This window comes from Coregonus clupeaformis, chromosome 8 (genome assembly GCF_020615455.1).
Source record: "Coregonus clupeaformis isolate EN_2021a chromosome 8, ASM2061545v1, whole genome shotgun sequence".
Lineage (NCBI taxonomy): Eukaryota > Metazoa > Chordata > Actinopteri > Salmoniformes > Salmonidae > Coregonus > Coregonus clupeaformis.
The window spans coordinates 34,462,955-34,481,684 of NC_059199.1; the positions used below are offsets into that span (position 1 = coordinate 34,462,955).

At 42.9% G+C, this 18,730-nt stretch overlaps 1 protein-coding gene across 1 annotated transcript; it reads right to left on the bottom strand.

The window, feature by feature from the left end:
- Window positions 1-1,718: 1,718 nt before the first annotated feature.
- Window positions 1,719-8,095, bottom strand: prcc (proline rich mitotic checkpoint control factor). Its single transcript, XM_045221977.1, has 7 exons — window positions 7,193-8,095; window positions 7,009-7,056; window positions 6,044-6,523; window positions 4,588-4,686; window positions 4,176-4,322; window positions 3,838-3,903; window positions 1,719-3,490 (listed from the first exon to the last, which is right to left on the bottom strand). The coding sequence occupies exons 1-7, from the start codon at window positions 7,508-7,510 to the stop codon at window positions 3,404-3,406; spliced, it is 1,245 nt and encodes a 414-aa protein (XP_045077912.1). The 5' UTR covers window positions 7,511-8,095; the 3' UTR covers window positions 1,719-3,403.
- Window positions 8,096-18,730: the final 10,635 nt, after the last annotated feature.

The window sequence follows — 18,730 nt, forward strand, 5'->3', positions numbered from 1 at the left end:
ATATTGGTGGACAGAACATTGCACAATAAGTATCAAATCTGACAATTCAGGAAATGAAATACATTTTATTTTAACAGCACAAAACATGTAACAGTATAGGGTAAAACAAAAAGGTATTTCCCCCACCTCTTACATTGATATACAGTATTGAAATGCCTCCTAATGAGCTTGGCAAAGCACAGACCTTTAAGATCCAGTCTGCTATACCATTACCCTCAATGGGGTGCTTTTGGCATAACCAGTCTGTCCCTGCCAATGCCAAGTTGTGAACATGACGGTTACATTATTTTGCTTTGACTTAGTGTCAAAATACAAAAACACTGAGCTAGTTTATCACGAAAGGTAGACCCGTGATCCTTGAAACTGCTGGTTTTCAGCACCTTTTTTTTCTGGTTATACAGGTGAAATGGGATTAATTTGACAAACTGCCCTTCCAAGTTCAATTTCCCTTAATTCTCACCCTTGAAGCTCTGAGAGGATTGGGTATGTGTAAGCAATGAATGCACCCTAGCCTATCTCTTACACATACAGTATCTGATGCCTTTAGATCCAGAATTGATGTGGTCCCCTTATCACCATGTAGAGGTACAACAAAACCAGCAGAATGTGCACAGTGCGCCCTTCAGAAACATGGATTCCCAAATCCTCACTAAATGTTGAGGCCTAGCTAAACAGCCATTTAAAAACCTGGTTGGCTAGCCAGGACGGTAAAATACATAACTGATCCAATTTTACATCCATTTCTCTGGAGAGAAAGCAACACAAGATTCTCCACAGCCTGAGAGATGGGCAGTATTATTTTATTCAAATTGCACAGTTCATTATTCCAATAAGTCTCTCCGTCATCACTGTATATTATATTTTTTACTGGCAGACGACAGGAGTTTCTGGCTCCTTTAAAAGACACCAACTCTCCCCCCAAAATCCAGTAAAGAGATCTTCCAAACTGGTCAGGTTGAAGTATCACAACAGGGTAATTCCACCAAGGGCATCAAATGATGTGTTTTCTAACATCTAAAAACCTAGGGAAAGCTTGGGGTTGGATTGACAGGATTTAAGAGCAGGTCACTGTCCCACCATTGGAAACATACAAGATTAATAAAATCTGGACACCGCAAGGGAAAGCGTTCCTTTTATTCTCAGACTACTGATCATTGGTGGTTCCAATGTGTAATCTGGTGAAATATACCACCACATGAAATTGCATTTAAACACTATTTCCCAGGAAAACATGTGTCGGTCAACCATGTGTGCAGCATGGCTAGTTTATCACGAAAGGTAGACCCGTGATCCTTGAAACTGCTGGTTTTCAGCACCTTTTTTTCTGGTTATACAGGTGAAATGGGATTAATTTGACAAACTGCCCTTCCAAGTTCAATTTCCCTTAATTCTCACCCTTGAAGCTCTGAGAGGATTGGGTATGTGTAAGCAATGAATGCACCCTAGCCTATCTCTTACACATACAGTATCTGATGCCTTTAGATCCAGAATTGATGTGGTCCCCTTATCACCATATAGAGGTACAACAAAACCAGCAGAATGTGCACAGTGCGCCCTTCAGAAACATGGATTCCCAAATCCTCACTAAATGTTGAGGCCTAGCTAAACAGCCATTTAAAAACCTGGTTGGCTAGCCAGGACGGTAAAATACATAACTGATCCAATTTTACATCCATTTCTCTGGAGAGAAAGCAACACAAGATTATCCACAGCCTGAGAGATGGGCAGTATTATTTTATTCAAATTGCACAGTTCATTATTCCAATAAGTCTCTCCGTCATCACTGTATATTATATTTTTTACTGGCAGACGACAGGAGTTTCTGGCTCCTTTAAAAGACACCAACTCTCCCCCAAAATCCAGTAAAGAGATCTTCCAAACTGGTCAGGTTGAAGTATCACAACAGGGTAATTCCACCAAGGGCATCAAATGATGTGTTTTCTAACATCTAAAAACCTAGGGAAAGCTTGGGGTTGGATTGACAGGATTTAAGAGCAGGTCACTGTCCCACCATTGGAAACATACAAGATTAATAAAATCTGGACACCGCAAGGGAAACGTTCCTTTTATTCTCAGACTACTGATCATTGGTGGTTCCAATGTGTAATCTGGTGAAATATACCACCACATGAAATTGCATTTAAACACTATTTCCCAGGAAAACATGTGTCGGTCAACCATGTGTGCAGCATGGCTAGTTTATCACGAAAGGTAGACCCGTGATCCTTGAAACTGCTGGTTTTCAGCACCTTTTTTTTCTGGTTATACAGGTGAAATGGGATTAATTTGACAAACTGCCCTTCCAAGTTCAATTTCCCTTAATTCTCACCCTTGAAGCTCTGAGAGGATTGGGTATGTGTAAGCAATGAATGCACCCTAGCCTATCTCTTACACATACAGTATCTGATGCCTTTAGATCCAGAATTGATGTGGTCCCCTTATCACCATATAGAGGTACAACAAAACCAGCAGAATGTGCACAGTGCGCCCTTCAGAAACATGGATTCCCAAATCCTCACTAAATGTTGAGGCCTAGCTAAACAGCCATTTAAAAACCTGGTTGGCTAGCCAGGACGGTAAAATACATAACTGATCCAATTTTACATCCATTTCTCTGGAGAGAAAGCAATACAAGATTCTCCACAGCCTGAGAGATGGGCAGTATTATTTTATTCAAATTGCACAGTTCATTATTCCAATAAGTCTCTCCGTCATCACTGTATATTATATTTTTTACTGGCAGACGACAGGAGTTTCTGGCTCCTTTAAAAGACACCAACTCTCCCCCAAAATCCAGTAAAGAGATCTTCCAAACTGGTCAGGTTGAAGTATCACAACAGGGTAATTCCACCAAGGGCATCAAATGATGTGTTTTCTAACATCTAAAAACCTAGGGAAAGCTTGGGGTTGGATTGACAGGATTTAAGAGCAGGTCACTGTCCCACCATTGGAAACATACAAGATTAATAAAATCTGGACACCGCAAGGGAAACGTTCCTTTTATTCTCAGACTACTGATCATTGGTGGTTCCAATGTGTAATCTGGTGAAATATACCACCACATGAAATTGCATTTAAACACTATTTCCCAGGAAAACATATGTGTCGGTCAACCATGTGTGCAGCAGTCTCATTTTGATTTCCTATGCAGCCAAGAACCAACATAAGTACAAAATAGTCCACCAAAACTACTGTTAAGTATCAAATCCAGGGAGGCCCACAAACAGGGGGGACAAAAAGGAAAGTCAGTGCTAGCATCTTCAAGGATGGGTCTATGAGGTGTGTAACCCCTACCCCACGACAAGGGTATAGTATGCCCCAAGTTGAGGAAATCTTCTGGACTGTACTACTCTAATCTTCAGGGGGAGAGCTATGCATGCCACCAAGCCTTCTGTTACGGTTCTTAGAAGCCGTATTTGGCCTGTGTTTGCCGGCGAGTCAGCTTGTTGTCGGCCCAGTTGTTCTTCAGCTCTAGCTCTCGCTCCTTTGCCTATAGGTGATCAGAATTAGAAGTTAACTCAAACTGACACATTTTGCTTGTAAAAATCACATATCTGGTCAAATCTAGGTCTGTTGATGTGAGGCCAATAACCATGCATGTTAAGTGTTTCCAAAATGATTGCCAGTGATAGGTGTACCAAGTCGTGTTCAGTAGGCGCCAAACTGGGGAAAAAATGATTTGTTTTACTCTCAACAGAAGAGAAGGACAACTTGTCCAGTGGGAACACATTTTATTTTTCCATTTTATTTTTCTCCCATTTGTGTCTACCGAATGGGACCTTGGTGTTAGGTTCCAAGACAGTACTGTAGCAATGAATACAGTATGTATGTACTCACCTGGTGGATGAGGTATGTGATCTGGTGCTTGCGTCGCTGTTGCCCTGTGGGTTGGTCTCCCTTTTTCTACAGACACAGGGAAGAGGTCAGGGGGTCAGCCCAAGCAAGGTTGAGATCAGATAACAAAATCCTCACTTAGGCCACATTGAAAAAGTCCTGCCCTACCAATTCCTCACCTCTCATTCCACTATTGCCTTACATTCCCCTACCCCATCATCACTACTATGATCCAGGTTCCAATTCAGCTCCAAGCCCCTAACCCTTTGATGTTAACAGATCTGAAAATGATGGACAAGTGTAAGCAATATGGGGACGGCTCCAGTGCAAATCTCCCTCACCTTGCTGAAGGATTTGCGCTGCTGCTTCTCCTCTGTCATGCTCTTGGTCATCCACTGCTGGTTGCCGCTCAGCTGGTCATCTCCCTTGATCTCCAGGAACTTCACCTCCTCCTTGCCCCTGTTCCTCTTCCCCTGCAGCCTCATGAACTGCAGCCAGAAAATATCTTACTCTTCTATATCTTGTAGCAGCAACCTCTTTATTCAGTGTATGAACTACGCTGACAATTATGGATGTGATCAGGACAATATAAAATAAATCAAGAAGAGCAGGATATTGGTTTCGGGGTAGGTCAAATTCAGTGATATACAGGATAATGTCAGAAAAGCAGGACTTCCTGATTAATCAGGGAAAATCACATTCCTGATCAATAACAAGCCAACAGACCAGTGTCAAGCCAAGAAACATTCTTACCGCTTCATCATCAAACAGGGCGGAGGAGCTAGGTTGCTCTGGCTCAGGCAGTGCTGGGTCAGACTCTGGATCCTGGTAGTAAGCCTCGTTGTAGTAACCCTATCCAACAGGAGAATGTTTTTTGTTAGCCTGTATCAATGCAACATGACATAAAAGCATTACGCTACCCTGATGCATCTCAATGGATGAAAACAAAATAGATTTTACAGCGAATTGCTGTAAACGGCTGTGTCAGCAACTCACAGGGGTCAATAAGGATCCATTCTGGGCACAGTACATCTGATGTTTTAACCTGTATATCAGCTTGGTAATAGACTGATATACATAATTTGCTCTCATCTAAAATATGTTGTAGTTGGACATTTGAGTAGGTAATGCACAGCAGGTCTATTGTATTTGGTATATTGTGGAAGTTGAGTATTATTGTAGTTTATTTTGGTGTATTGGCAATATTATTTTATACAATGCAGTGCAAAGCAATAAAGCTTATCTGTCCATCCATCCAGCTAGAGGGAAAGAGATCTATACACTATATATACACAAATGTATGTGGACACCCCTTCAAATTAGTGGATTCAGCCATTTCAGCCACACCAGTTGCTGATAGGTATATCAAATCGAGCACACAGCCATGTAATCTCCATAGACAAACATTGGCAGTAGAATGGCCTTACAGTAGAGCTCAGGGACTTTCAACGTGGCACCATCATAGGATGCCACCTTTCCAACAAGTCAGTTTGTCAAATTTCTGCCCTGCTAGAGCTGCCCGGTCAGAGCTTCCCAGTCAACTGTAATTTGCTGTTACAACGGCTCAGCCACAAAGTGGTAGGCCACCAAAGCTCACAGAACGGGACCGGCGAGTGCTGAAGCGCGTAAAAAATGTTTTTCCTCGGTTGCAACACTCACTACAGAGTTCCAAACTGCCTCTGGAAGCAACGCCAGCACAATAACGGTTTGTCGGGAGCTTCATGCATAGCCGAGCAGCTGCACACAATCCTAAAATCACCACGCGCAATGCCAAGCGTCGGCTGGAGTGGTGTAAAGCTCGCAGCCATTGGACTCTGGAACAGTGGAAACACGTTCTCTGGAGTAATGAATCACGCTTCATCATCTGGCAGTCCGACGGTCAAATCTGGGTTTGGCGGATGCCAGGAGAATGCTACCTGCCGAATGGAAGGTGCAAACTGTGAAGTTTGGTGGCAGAGGAATAATGGTCTGGGGCTGTTTTTCATGGTTTGGGCTAGGCCCCTTAGTTCCAGTCAAGGGAAGTCTTAACGCTACAGCATACAATGACAATCTAGTGGAAAGCCTTCCCAGAAGAGTGGAGGCTGTTATAGCAGCAAAGGGGGGGCCAACTACATATTAATTTCCATTTTGGAATGAGATGTTCGACAAGCAGGTGTCCACATACTTTTGGTCATGTAGTTTATCCATGGACCCAACTTTTTCTCAGTACCTGAGGCGCTGCCGAGGGCTGCTGGTACGCCCCTAGCTGTTGACCTCCCCAAGCTCCCTCTTGGTTCGCGCCAAAGTCCAGAGGGGCATCTGACTGGAAGGTACCACGCTGCATGCCTGGAGGAGCGGGTAGCAGGCCTGAGGTGGGGACAGGCTCCGGGTTCAAGCTGGGGACCACAGCGGGGAGAGGCTTGGCACTCTCTTCCAGGGAGAAGTAGTTCTCGGGGGCCAGTTCCTCATCACTTTCCTCAGCAGCTATTTGCCTCGCTAGCTGCAGAGCAGCTGACTTGGCTGCTGCTTTGATGGCGGAGGGGGATGCACTGGAGCTGGGGTGGCCCTGGGAGGCCCCTAAGGAGGGCTTTGTGGGTTTCTTTGGCTCCGGCCGTTTGGTGAGGGTGTGAGGCACTAGAGCCCTCTGCATCTCCTTCACAACCATGTTTTTTGGCTGAGGCAGGAGGGAGGAAAGGCCAGTGCCAGGGCCCTAAGAGAGAGATAGAGATGGAAAGACAAAACATGTCCTCAAATCAAAGTTTATTGGTCGCATACACAGATTTACAGATGTTATCACAGGTACAGCGAAATGTTTATGTTTCTAGGTCCAACAGTGCAGTAATACATAGCAAAAATAAATAACCATACACACATAATCCTGAAAATTTTTAAATAAGTTATATAGGATGAGCCATGACTAGAATACTGTATATACATATAAAGTGGGTGAAACATTATTAAAATGATTAGTGTTCATGACTATGTACATAGGGCAGCAGTCTCTAGGGTGCAGGGTAGAGTGCTGGCTAGAACAGTGACTAAGGTTCAGGTTAGGGTACTGGGCAGAGGCCAGCTAGTGGTGACTTAGATCAGGGGTTAGATCATGATAGGTATGGTTGGCAAGGCCTACGTCCACATATACTGAGAATTTGTCACTGAGAATTATCAAAAATGCAAGTGCAAGTCATGTTTTACCTGGGGCAGGGATTTCTTTCTCCTTGGTTCATCTTCATCGGAGTCAGACTGTTGACAAGACATAGGATAATGTTGAAATCACCACTTCTAATCCATTTCAAAACAAGCACTTGTTATTTGGTCTGTAGCTAAATTAAATGTTTACAATGTAGCCTAGTTATGAGCCTGTGGCCCTGTTACTTACATCCCCTCTCTTCATCTCAGGTATAGTGATTTTGACAGGCTCTGTTCGCTTCTTCGGCTTAGGTAAATCGAAAAGCAACCCTCCCTTGGATGGTTGAGAACGGGTAACGGAGTCCTCGTCGCCATCGTTTGACACAGTGTTCCGTGATGAGAAGTGTGTTGTCCCTTTGCTTGGTCGCACGTTTCCTAGTGCCTCTGCAGATCTTTTTAAGGTAGGGAGGCGTGCGAAAAGCCCCCCAGGTTTGCTACCCGGGACGATGGAACTAGACGTTTCGTCTGAATCACTGTCATCACTGCTAGCATACGCTACCAAAGACATTGTTGATGTTTCTGCAGCAGCTTGTTGGCATAAGTAGCGGGTAACGTTAAATACTGATATGGGTAACGTTAACTAGCTAGCTGCATCCACCGACCCACACTTGCCAAGTTCACGATAGCTAACGTTCGCTAGCTAAAATTGTTTGGCCGTACAAGTATAAGAGGCTTATTGCATGAGAACAACCAATAAATTGTGGACAACCATTTAAAATTGATGACCAACTTTATAGTTAACTTTCAAATTGAATTAGAAAACCACTGGCTAGCTAGAGAGGCTAAATCCTGCGGCTCAAGTCGAGCCACTGCAGGGTAATAATGTTCCAAACAGGCCGAGGATTGACTAGACTCGAAGCAAACAAGGCCTCAGCAGGTCGTTAACAGACCTTTAATGTGAATGTTAAGCAAATTCTAGTTTACAGTTACACTGAATATTATGCAATCAATACCCCATGGTTTCTTTCCTCCACCAAAATAGCTAGTTCCATCCAACAACAGCAATTGCTAGCATGTCCTTTTGGGGTCTCTGATACCATGGATGGATGCGTACAAAACAGAGGTGTTCAAGCTGCTACTTATTGCGCAGCTTCGACGCAAATCCACCTTCTTCTTTGGTTTTCCGGCAGACTAGACGCTTTGTTGGGTATTGCTGCCTTTCACAGTTTGGAAAGTGCATTGCACATTTGTTAATGGAAAAGGGAAATGAGGGGAAAAAGGAAATTGCACCGCCATCTAATCCTATATATACCACTATCCCCAACACACCCCACCACCCCTTCCCTCTACTTTGGCCCCAACAGATCCTACACCAGGCTGTAGGCCTGGGAGGCTGGAACCCCTTCTCTCAAAACCCCCTGTAGTTCTTCTGCACTAAAATCTTTGATACCCCAAAACTTCTCTGCTGCTACTACTACCAATTCAATCTTCTGGAATTTCCTTTCCATCTGTGCAGTACAATTAATAAACATAGCAATAAACGCCAAGAAGCCAACCTTACTAAAGCACAAACTGTCTGGGACACTCTGTACTGGCCTACTACTCATAGGAATCCTCTCAGGCTCCCTCACCCTGTTCCCACCATTGTCTACTTTCCCCACTGCCCTAGCATATGACACTTTTCTGCACTGCTCTCACCCAGGACATTTCTGATCCCCAGCAACATGGCTACCCCCACAATTGAAACACTCCACTTTTTCCCCCGAAACAACACACTTTTGTCCCATGCCCTCCTGCACACTTATCACACTTCAGAATCTCCCTCCTACATACTGCTGCAACATGACCATAAACTTGGCATCTGAAACACCGTACTGGGTTTGTAACAAAAGCTCTCACGGGATAACTTATATACCCTAGCATGACTTTATCCGGCAAACTCTCTGCATCAAAACTCAGTCTCACGCTCGCCACCGGGTCTGCGTCGCACTAAACTGTATGCATCACAGACACCGGGGATCCCCAACTTCAGTTGATCCACCTTAACACTAAACCCCACCCCAGTTTTCACTCCTTTCAGTGGTGCTCTGCTCCGGAGAGCAAAGCAGGACTCCGCTTTTACCTCGAAACGCGCATTGCCCTCTCCCTCTGAGCAGCAGACACAAAAAATCTACACATCCACGTCTGGATACATTGACCAAATTGACAGAACCCACAAACAGATCAGCCAAAAGGCATGGATCCACTTTGGCCACGAATCGTACTACCACAGGGCCAGAGACATCTCAGGCATTTTCCTGATCATTGGGGTGAGGCTCAGAAGCCTTCACCTCACCAGACTACACAGGTTCTTTCTCCTCACTTTTGTCAGGATCAATTTGAAGTTCACTATCCGTCGACTTCTCAGGGTCTTCATTTTAAAAACATATCTCCTGTACATGACCCAAAGGAGAAAGTACTCGGCTTGTATTTCTCGGTCGGTTCAGATTTGCACCTCGCAACCTTCTTTCTGCCTCGCTTTTTCTCGCCATCCACCCTCTTCCTCACTCGGTCCTCCGACAAGATGACTTCCATCTCCCTGTGGGACTTCAGGAAAATCTGTATCGAACTGCCCGCTGCTGCCATGCTCCCTGCTTCTTCTTCTTCTTCTTCTTCTATGGTATTATGGCGGTCCGCAAGCAAACGTTAGAGGTGTGGGGGGGTGAAAACAAAAATCAATGTACTCCTTTAGTCAGATTCAAATGTCTACTCAGGTCCCTACAGGCTCTGGGGCCTGAGAGGGAAGAGCATCTTCAGACAATATTCCCTGCAATGTTTCGGCTGTGAAGCCCTGGAGATCCAAAAACCTTTTAGCCACGTTCACAATTATATCCAGTTTCTTTGATTTCTTGTTTGTTTGGCATGTATAATTTATCACCTGAGCAATAAACACAACAACATTTCAGGATCCTTCAACTAATAAACATTCTCTCCAGGCTGCAAGATGTCTATTGACATTTCTTCCTCATTTCCACTGTCTCCTTCAGCAATTTCCACTGCCTCTGCATAGGAGACCTGCTGGCCAGATAGCCCTGATTCTTGCTACTTCAACTTCCTTCACTCTTACACAATTGCAGCACCGTGTATCCACTGAGTGTAGCTCAACGTTCAAAATCATAGTGCCCTCCAAGCTCATCACTAAGCTAAAGACCCTGGGACTGAACACCTCCCTCTGAAACTGGATCCTGGTATTCCTGATTGGCCACCCCCAGGTGGTGAGGTTAGGCAACTACACATCTGCCACGCTGACTCTCAACACGGGGGCCCCTCAAGGGTGCGTGCTTAGTCCCCTCCTGTACTACCTGTTCACCTACGACTGCGTGGCTGCGCACGACTCCAACACCATCATAAGTTTGCCGACAACACGACAGTGGTAGGCCTGATCACCGACGACGATGAGTCAGCCTTTAGGGAGAAGTCATAGACCTGGCAGTGTGGGGCTGGGACAACAACCTCTTCCTCAATGTCATGGACTACAGGAAACAGAGGGCTGAATCACCGCTTGGTATGGCAACTTCTTGGCATCCAACCGCATGGCGCTACAGAGGGTAGTGCGTACGGCCCAGTACATCACTGGGGCTGAGCTCCCTGCCATCCAGGACCTCTATGCCAGGCGGTGTCAGAGGAAGGCCCTAAAAAAAACTAAGGGGCCTAGCCCGAACCGCCGTGTCTTTGTGAGACGCAGTGTGGGTAAACGGAAGATCTCTGCATGTGTAGTTCCCACCGTAAAGCATGGAGGAGGAGGTGTTATGGTGTGTGGTTGCTTTGCTGGTGACACTGTCTGTGATTTATTTAGAATTCAAGGCACACTTAACCAGCATGTCTACCACAGCATTCTGCAGCGATACGCCATCCCATCTGGTTTGGCTTAGTGGGACTATCATTTGTTTTTCAATGGAACAATGACCCAACACTGTGCAGGCCAGTCAAGTTCTTCCACACTGATCTCGACAAACCATTTCTGTATGGACCTCGCTTTGTGCACAAGGGTATTGTCCTGCTGAAACAGGAAAGGGTCTTCCTCAAACTGTTGCCACAAAGTTGGAAGCACAGAATCGTCTAAAATGTATTGTATGCTGTAGTGTTAAGATTTATCTTTACTGGAACTAAGGGGCCTAGCCCAAACCATGAAAAACAGCCCCAGACCATTATTCCTCCTCCACCAAACTTTACAGTTGGCACTATGCATTCGGCAGGTAGCGTTCTCCTGGCATCCGCCAACCCCAGATTCATCCGTCGGACTGCCAGATGGTGAAGCGTGATTCATCACTCCAGAAAACATGTTTCCACTACTCCAGAGTCCAATGGCGGCGAGCTTTACAGCACTCCAACCGACGCTTGGCATTGCGCATGGTGATCTTAGGCTTGTATGCGGCTGCTTGGCCATGGAAACCCATTTCATGAAGTTCCCAACAAAAGTTATTGTGCTTATGGTCTTGCCTACGCCTAGCGAACAGTTTTTTAAATTATATGAGAAAAATATATTCCATTTTATTTGGAACGGCAAGCCAGACAAAATTAAACGGGCCTATTTATATAATGAATATGAATTCGGAGGACAGAAATTATTAAATATTAAAGCATTAGACCTATCACTAAAAGCTTCAGTCATACAAAAGTTATACTTAAATCCGAACTGGTTCTCTAGCAAATTAGTAAGATTGTCTCACCCAATGTTCAAGAATGGCCTTTTTCCCTTTATTCAGATTACAACCATTCACTTTCAGTTATTTGAAAAGGAAATCATCTCCCAGATATCACTATTTCTAAAACAAGCCATAGAAAGTTGGTTGCAATTTCAATTTAATCCTCCAAAAACGACAGAACAAATAATGCAACAAATATAGTGGTTAAATTCAAATATACTAATTGACAAAAAACCTTTATTTTTTGACAGAATGTTTAAAAAAGGTATAATCTTCGTAAATGATATCATCGGTAGGACTGGTGGAGTTATGTCGCACATGCAGCTAACAAAAACATATGGAAATGTCTGCTCTACCCAAAATTACAACCAAATAATTGCAGCCTTACCGCAAAAATGGAAGAGGAAAGTGGAAGGGGGAGAAAGTAAGGAACTTGTCTGTCGGCCTTGCATTAAAGAACATAATTGGTTAAGGAAAACTGTGATAAATAAAAAAAAGTATATCAGTTTCACTTAAGGACCAAAGGATTGACAGCCGTCCCATATAGATTGCAAAATTGTTCGGAAGAGATTTTTGATATACCGATCCCATGGCATAGTGTTTATGAACTGATTCGCAAAACAACACCGGATTCAAAACTTAGAATCATTCAATTTAAATTATTATATAAAATTCTTGCTACCAATAGAATGTTATTTATATGGGGGATACAATCTTCCCAGCTCTGCAGATTTTGCTGCGAAGAGACAGAATCATTAGATCATTTGTTTTGGTACTGTCCATTTGTAGCTTGTTTTTGGACACAGGTCCAGGAATGGCTAAAGGATTGCAATATTTACCTGGAGCTAACCCTGCAGATAGCACTACTGGGTGATCTGAAAAGTCATAGTCAATCGATCAATAACATAATAATACTATTAGCAAAAATGTTTATTTTCAATTCACAATCTGTAGAAAAAATGAGAATAGAAAGGTTCAGAACTTTTGTCACAGTACAGTTGAAATATATATGGCAAATACAAATCCTATATGGATGGTGTTAAAAGATAGATGGGAGGTGTTGAATGGAATTGAAGGATGGGACTAATAACAACTAACAACAAACAATAACAAGATAACTAATAATGTAGGCACGCTGTGTCCATAATAAGTGTATAGGTTGTAGGTTGGGAGCTTTTGTGAAGGAGCACAGTTAGAAAGATATGGCATATAGAAGCAAACCGGATGGACATCATGAAAAATTATCGGAGAGGTTGAGAGTAGAAGAAGTTCAGGAGAAAGAACAAACAAAATGTAATTATTGTAAAATTGACTGTGTCCATAAAATGTAGATAGTAAGTATAAGCTGGAAGTAGAGGCCTAAGCATTGTTGTTCACTAGTTTACTCCAAGTAGGGAAAGGGTGGCGGGGTTGGAAAGTAATAAAGGGGAATATATATATATATTTTTTAAAGGATATGAATGTGTATGTATTTATGTATGTGGGTATGTACAGTGGGGAAAAAAGTATTTAGTCAGCCACCAATTGTGCAAGTTCTCCCACTTAAAAAGATGAGAGAGGCCTGTAATTTTCATCATAGGTACACGTCAACTATGACAGACAAAATGAGAAAAGAAAATCCAGAAAATCACAATGTAGGATATTTAATGAATTTATTTGCAAATTATGGTGGAAAATAAGTATTTGGTCAATAACAAAAGATTCTCAATACTTTGTTATATACCCTTTGTTGGCAATGACACAGGTCAAACGTTTTCTGTAAGTCTTCACAAGGTTTTCACACACTGTTGCTGATATTTTGGCCCATTCCTCCATGCAGATCTCCTCTAGAGCAGTGATGTTTTGGGGCTGTCGCTGGGCAACACAGACTTTCAACTCCCTCCAAAGATTTTCTATGGGGTTGAGATCTGGAGACTGGCTAGGCCACTCCAGGACCTTGAAATGCTTCTTACGAAGCCACTCCTTCATTGCCCGGGCGGTGTGTTTGGGATCATTGTCATGCTGAAAGACCCAGCCATGTTTCATCTTCAATGCCCTTGCTGATGGAAGGAGGTTTTCACTCAAAATCTCACGATACATGGCCCCATTCATTCTTTCCTTTACACGGATCAGTCGTCCTGGTCCCTTTGCAGAAAAACAGCCCCAAAGCATGATGTTTCCACCCCCATGCTTCACAGTAGGTATGGTGTTCTTTGGAAGCAACTCAGCATTCTTTGTCCTCCAAACACGACGAGTTGAGTTTTTACCAAAAGGTTCTATTTTGGTTTCATCTGACCATATGACATTCTCCCAATCCTCTTCTGGATCATCCAAATGCACTCTAGCAAACTTCAGACGGGCCTGGACATGTACTGGCTTAAGCAGGGGGACACGTCTGGCACTGCAGGATTTGAGTCCCTGGCGGCGTAGTGTGTTACTGATGGTAGGCTTTGTTACTTTGGTCCCAGCTCTCTGCAGGTCATTCACTAGGTCCCCCCGTGTGGTTCTGGGATTTTGCTCACCGTTCTTGTGATCATTTTGACCCCACGGGGTGAGATCTTGCGTGGAGCCCCAGATCGAGGGAGATTATCAGTGGTCTTGTATGTCTTCCATTTCCTAATAATTGCTCCCACAGTTGATTTCTTCAAACCAAGCTGCTTACCTATTGCAGATTCAGTCTTCCCAGCCTGGTGCAGGTCTACAATTTTGTTTCTGGTGTCCTTTGACAGCTCTTTGGTCTTGGCCATAGTGGAGTTTGGAGTGTGACTGTTTGAGGTTGTGGACAGGTGTAATTTATACTGATAACAAGTTCAAACAGGTGCCATTAATACAGGTAACTAGTGGAGGACAGAGGAGCCTCTTAAAGAAGAAGTTACAGGTCTGTGAGAGCCAGAAATCTTGTTTGTTTGTAGGTGACCAAATACTTATTTTCCACCATAATTTGCAAATAAATTCATTAAAAATCCTACAATGTGATCTTCTGGATTTTTTTTTCTCCATTTGTCTGTCATAGTTGACGTGTACCTATGATGACAATTACAGGCCTCTCTCATCTTTTTAAGTGGGAGAACTTGCACAATTGGTGGCTGACTAAATACTTTTTTCCCCCACTGTATGTGTGTATGTGTATGTATGTGTGTGTGTGTGTATATATATATATATATATATATATATATATATATATATATATATATATATATATATAAACATGGGGGATTGGAAGTGATGCAGACAATTACATTAATGGAAGTTACAATCTATCTGCAATATTAAGCTGATCTACCTCCAGAGGCAGTTTGGAACTCGATAGTGATTGTTGCAACCGAGGACAGATGATTTTTAAGCGCAACGCGCTTCATCACTCGGTGGTCCGGTTCTGTGAGCTTTTGTGCACTTCGCCGCTGAGCTGCTGTTGCTCCTAGATGTTTCCACTTCACAATTACAGCACTTACAGTTGACCGGGGCAGGACAGAAATTTGACTTGTTGGAAAGGTGTCATCCTATGACGGTGCAACGTTGAAAGTCATTGAGCTTTTCAGTAAGGCCATTCTACTGCCAATGTTTGTCTATGGAGATTGCTTGGCTGTGTGCTCGATTTTATACACCTGTCAGCAACGGGTGTGGCTGAAATAGCCGAATCCACTAATTTGAAAGGGTGTCCACATACTTTTGTATATATAGTGTATCAAACTCAATTACCTCGTGCACATCGACTCTTTACTGCGACTCTTTACTGGTACCCCGTGTATATAGCCAAGTTATCTATTATTTCTCTGCATTGTTGGGAAGGGCCCTTAAATTAGAATTTCACTGTTAGTCTACACCTGTTGTTTACAAAGCATGTGATGAATCTTCAGCAACATATATATTCCGTCTACACACACTTGACAAATGCCCAAACTTTTTGCCATTACGACAATGCAACGGCTTGTTCACAAAAGCTGTCACCGCGTATCTCATATACCCCAGCCATACATGTGTCGGGAGAAACTCTTCATCAAATAGCAATAACACAGATAGGCTTTCCTTCTTCCTTCCATCCACCATACAGTTCCTACGTTCCTCAACTACTCCTGGTATGTGGTGTTTAAGACACTCAATTTCCACCGAGACACCAGAGATGACACCTTTTACCGGTTTCTTTTGTTTTTCTGATACACAATAAATCAACACCATACCACTCCTGGTAACTCTGGTTGACTCCACCTTTCCCTCCACCTTTCCCAATGCATCCTCCACCATTTGCGCGACAGCAATTGGGTCTCCCAAAATATATCTCCCGTTTGCTCCATTTTCCAATGTCACAGTCTTCCACTCACTTCCATCAACTTTACTGAACACACCATCAGACTCAAACACTTCTGCTGCCGCCATTACTCTGCAAATCCACCTTATATGTGCACCTTGACTTTATGAACACATGGAACATGTTATTCCCCCCCATGGTTCAATATCCTATGGTTCAATATCCTATCAAATATTCATAAAAGTCATATCAGACCAAAAAAAGGGTTCATTTAAATCATTTTCGGTTGTCAAAGGATACAAAACAATTAGATTGGACTCTGACATTAAGCTAGATTTCAGCCCTATGCTGAACACGCTCCTGATGGGCTAAAAACCTAACAAACAAAACAACAAACAACTTCCAAACACTAACCCTAGAAACAAATCTTCCTATTGAATGAGAACAGTAGGTACCAATTATCTATTAGGTCCATTAGGTCCAAATCTACCATTGCTATGGTGATTTGAAAAAATAACCCATTGCTACATGGTAGCTTTCAAGTACATGGATATCCTTTAAACCTGTCAGGGAAATGAAACCTCTAAATATACAAAGACCAAGACCAAAATACTGATATAGAGGACACTGCATGAGCTGCTGCTTCACATCCCAGCTGTTGAGCTTCAACTCCACCAGACACAGCATGCTGTGGCAGTTATGGAGTGTCACAGGAGGGAGGCGTTGAGATCTGGTGGTGTAGAGACTGTGGCACTGGCATCATTAGGTCTCACAATGGTGGAAACATTGTTCATAATTTGGAATTGTGGGAGATATGTACTGTATCCAATGAGCTTTCAATTGACCTTAGAGCACCTGTTCATCAGCACCTGATCATTCTAGATTTTCTGCACTATTCTGCATAATCTGACTAACTGAATTAGTGATATTCTGCATAGAATATAACAGTACTGATAATCCATCTACTGCTTTTGGCTTGCTCATCTCCTTATGTCTGGGCCCATTTTGATAAATTGGCAATTGCTGGGTTTAAAACAGATATTGTTGAATGAAGTGTGAATGCTATGCTATGTTTCTCATAGACAGGACAATTCATTCACAGACTGCCACATGGGGCTGCTCGAAGGGGGTAGCAGCAACTTTGCAGGGAGCCAATAAGCAAAAGTATTTTTTTAGTTTTTTTACAAACGTAATGTTGCCATCATGTTGATCCAAAGTGTGTGTGTTTTAACAACTTTTACTGTCTTTACTCAGCACACCGTGTTTGGATTGAAATACTGATCAATGAATACCCAACATCCTGAAATGATTGGTTCTCATTTCCTGTACTTTATTTGGAGCAGCAATTCGATCTTACAGGATCTTCACAAATGAGTCATACAAGGAATTCCAACATTGGCAGCATAGGTAATAAACTGTAGCCAGGTGGTCATTACCAGGTTATGATGAGGTCTTAACTATGACCAGTAGGCTACATAATATATCACATAATATAGTGGTCAGAATTATGACCAGTTGGTCAGATAGAGGTCAGAATTATGACCAGCTGGTCAGATAGAGGTCAGAATTATGACCAACTGGTCATATGGTGGTCAGAAAAATACTTCATTTTCTGGTTTAAAAAACGTCATTTTTCAACCAGTTTGTGACCAGAATAAGACGTCATAAAACGATGTCATACTGACTTCCTTTCAACCAGGTTTTGCCCACTGCTCAATACTAGTAGTTGGATTCCACCAGCTACCTCAGATGGCAGCAGAACCCCTCTATGTCCTCAGGTATACAGCAAGAAACAACTATATGGATTTGACAGGTGGAGGGGTGAGGGGCTTCTTAAACAATATCATAAGGTAAATAGGACTAATTTCTTTTAGGCAAATGGTACTCAAATTGTAGTTGCAGATGCCTTATTTGGTATAGCCAGGAAGCTATCCTCAGGCACAAGTGTGGAGGGACCCAAACCTGCTGACAGGTTTTTCTGCAACCAGGATGCTGACACCTTTGTCTGTGCTGCTCAGAACCTGTAAAATGAGGTACTTGAGATGCTATACAATGAAGTGTCAAAAGTGTAAAGGCGAGACTAAGGCACTATAGTAAGTCTGGCATCACAGATTATGATACAACATCCAACAGGTTTGGTTTGGTTGGACATACTTTGGTTGGTCTTGGATTTTTACTCATATCTAACAGGAAGACTGGACTCTTTCAGCCCATTGATGGTCACACTGCTTTTGTGTTCTGGATGTATGTAAAGAGTGTTGAGTCTCACTGCTCCAAGATATTCCAAACAGAGCCTATCTTTATTTGATGCATAATGTCTTAAAAGAGGCCTAGTTACAAAGACACTGTTAAGCTGCAAGATATCCTACCCCAGTTGCAATGATTACAGTTACACTCCTTGTCAAGTGGTCTCATATGAGTGCTCTGATGTAAGAGTGTTTGTTGGTGTTTGGGGCATTAAAAAAATATATGTTGTCACAAAATCACTTTTCTGTTCTTCTTCTTTTTTTAAAATCTAATTTCTTCCAACCTTCGTGGAAATTCAGCAACTCGCCTGGACAGTGCTCACTAATGAACCCTGTGAAAGTACTGCTAAAACTACATTTACTTGATATATCCAGTAATGTCAATAATATTTGCACAGATTTGTACAGGTACTTTGGACTTCTCAATATTCCCACGCTTTGTCTTGATTTGAAAATACCAGGAGCAACCCTGGGACATTTCAGTTGGACATTTCAGAGTTAATTGTCAGTTTGAGGTATGTGTGTACAACCCAAGCCTTGTCACTCTACAAGCCCAGCAGAGCTGCGCCAAACGGAATTGTGGCCGGGCCCGGTTATGCATTCATTCACCAAGGACGGTGTGAAAGAAAATA

Excerpts from the sequence above, each read along its gene's own strand:
- prcc (XM_045221977.1), bottom strand. The coding sequence starts at position 7,510 with ATGTCTTTGGTAGCGTATGCTAGCAGTGATGACAGTGATTCAGACGAA. Across the intron at positions 4,323-4,587 it reads CCCTGTTTGATGATGAAGCG|TTCATGAGGCTGCAGGGGAA; the intron begins GTAAGAATGTTT and ends TTCTGGCTGCAG. Across the intron at positions 3,491-3,837 it reads TCACATACCTCATCCACCAG|GCAAAGGAGCGAGAGCTAGA; the intron begins GTGAGTACATAC and ends GATCACCTATAG.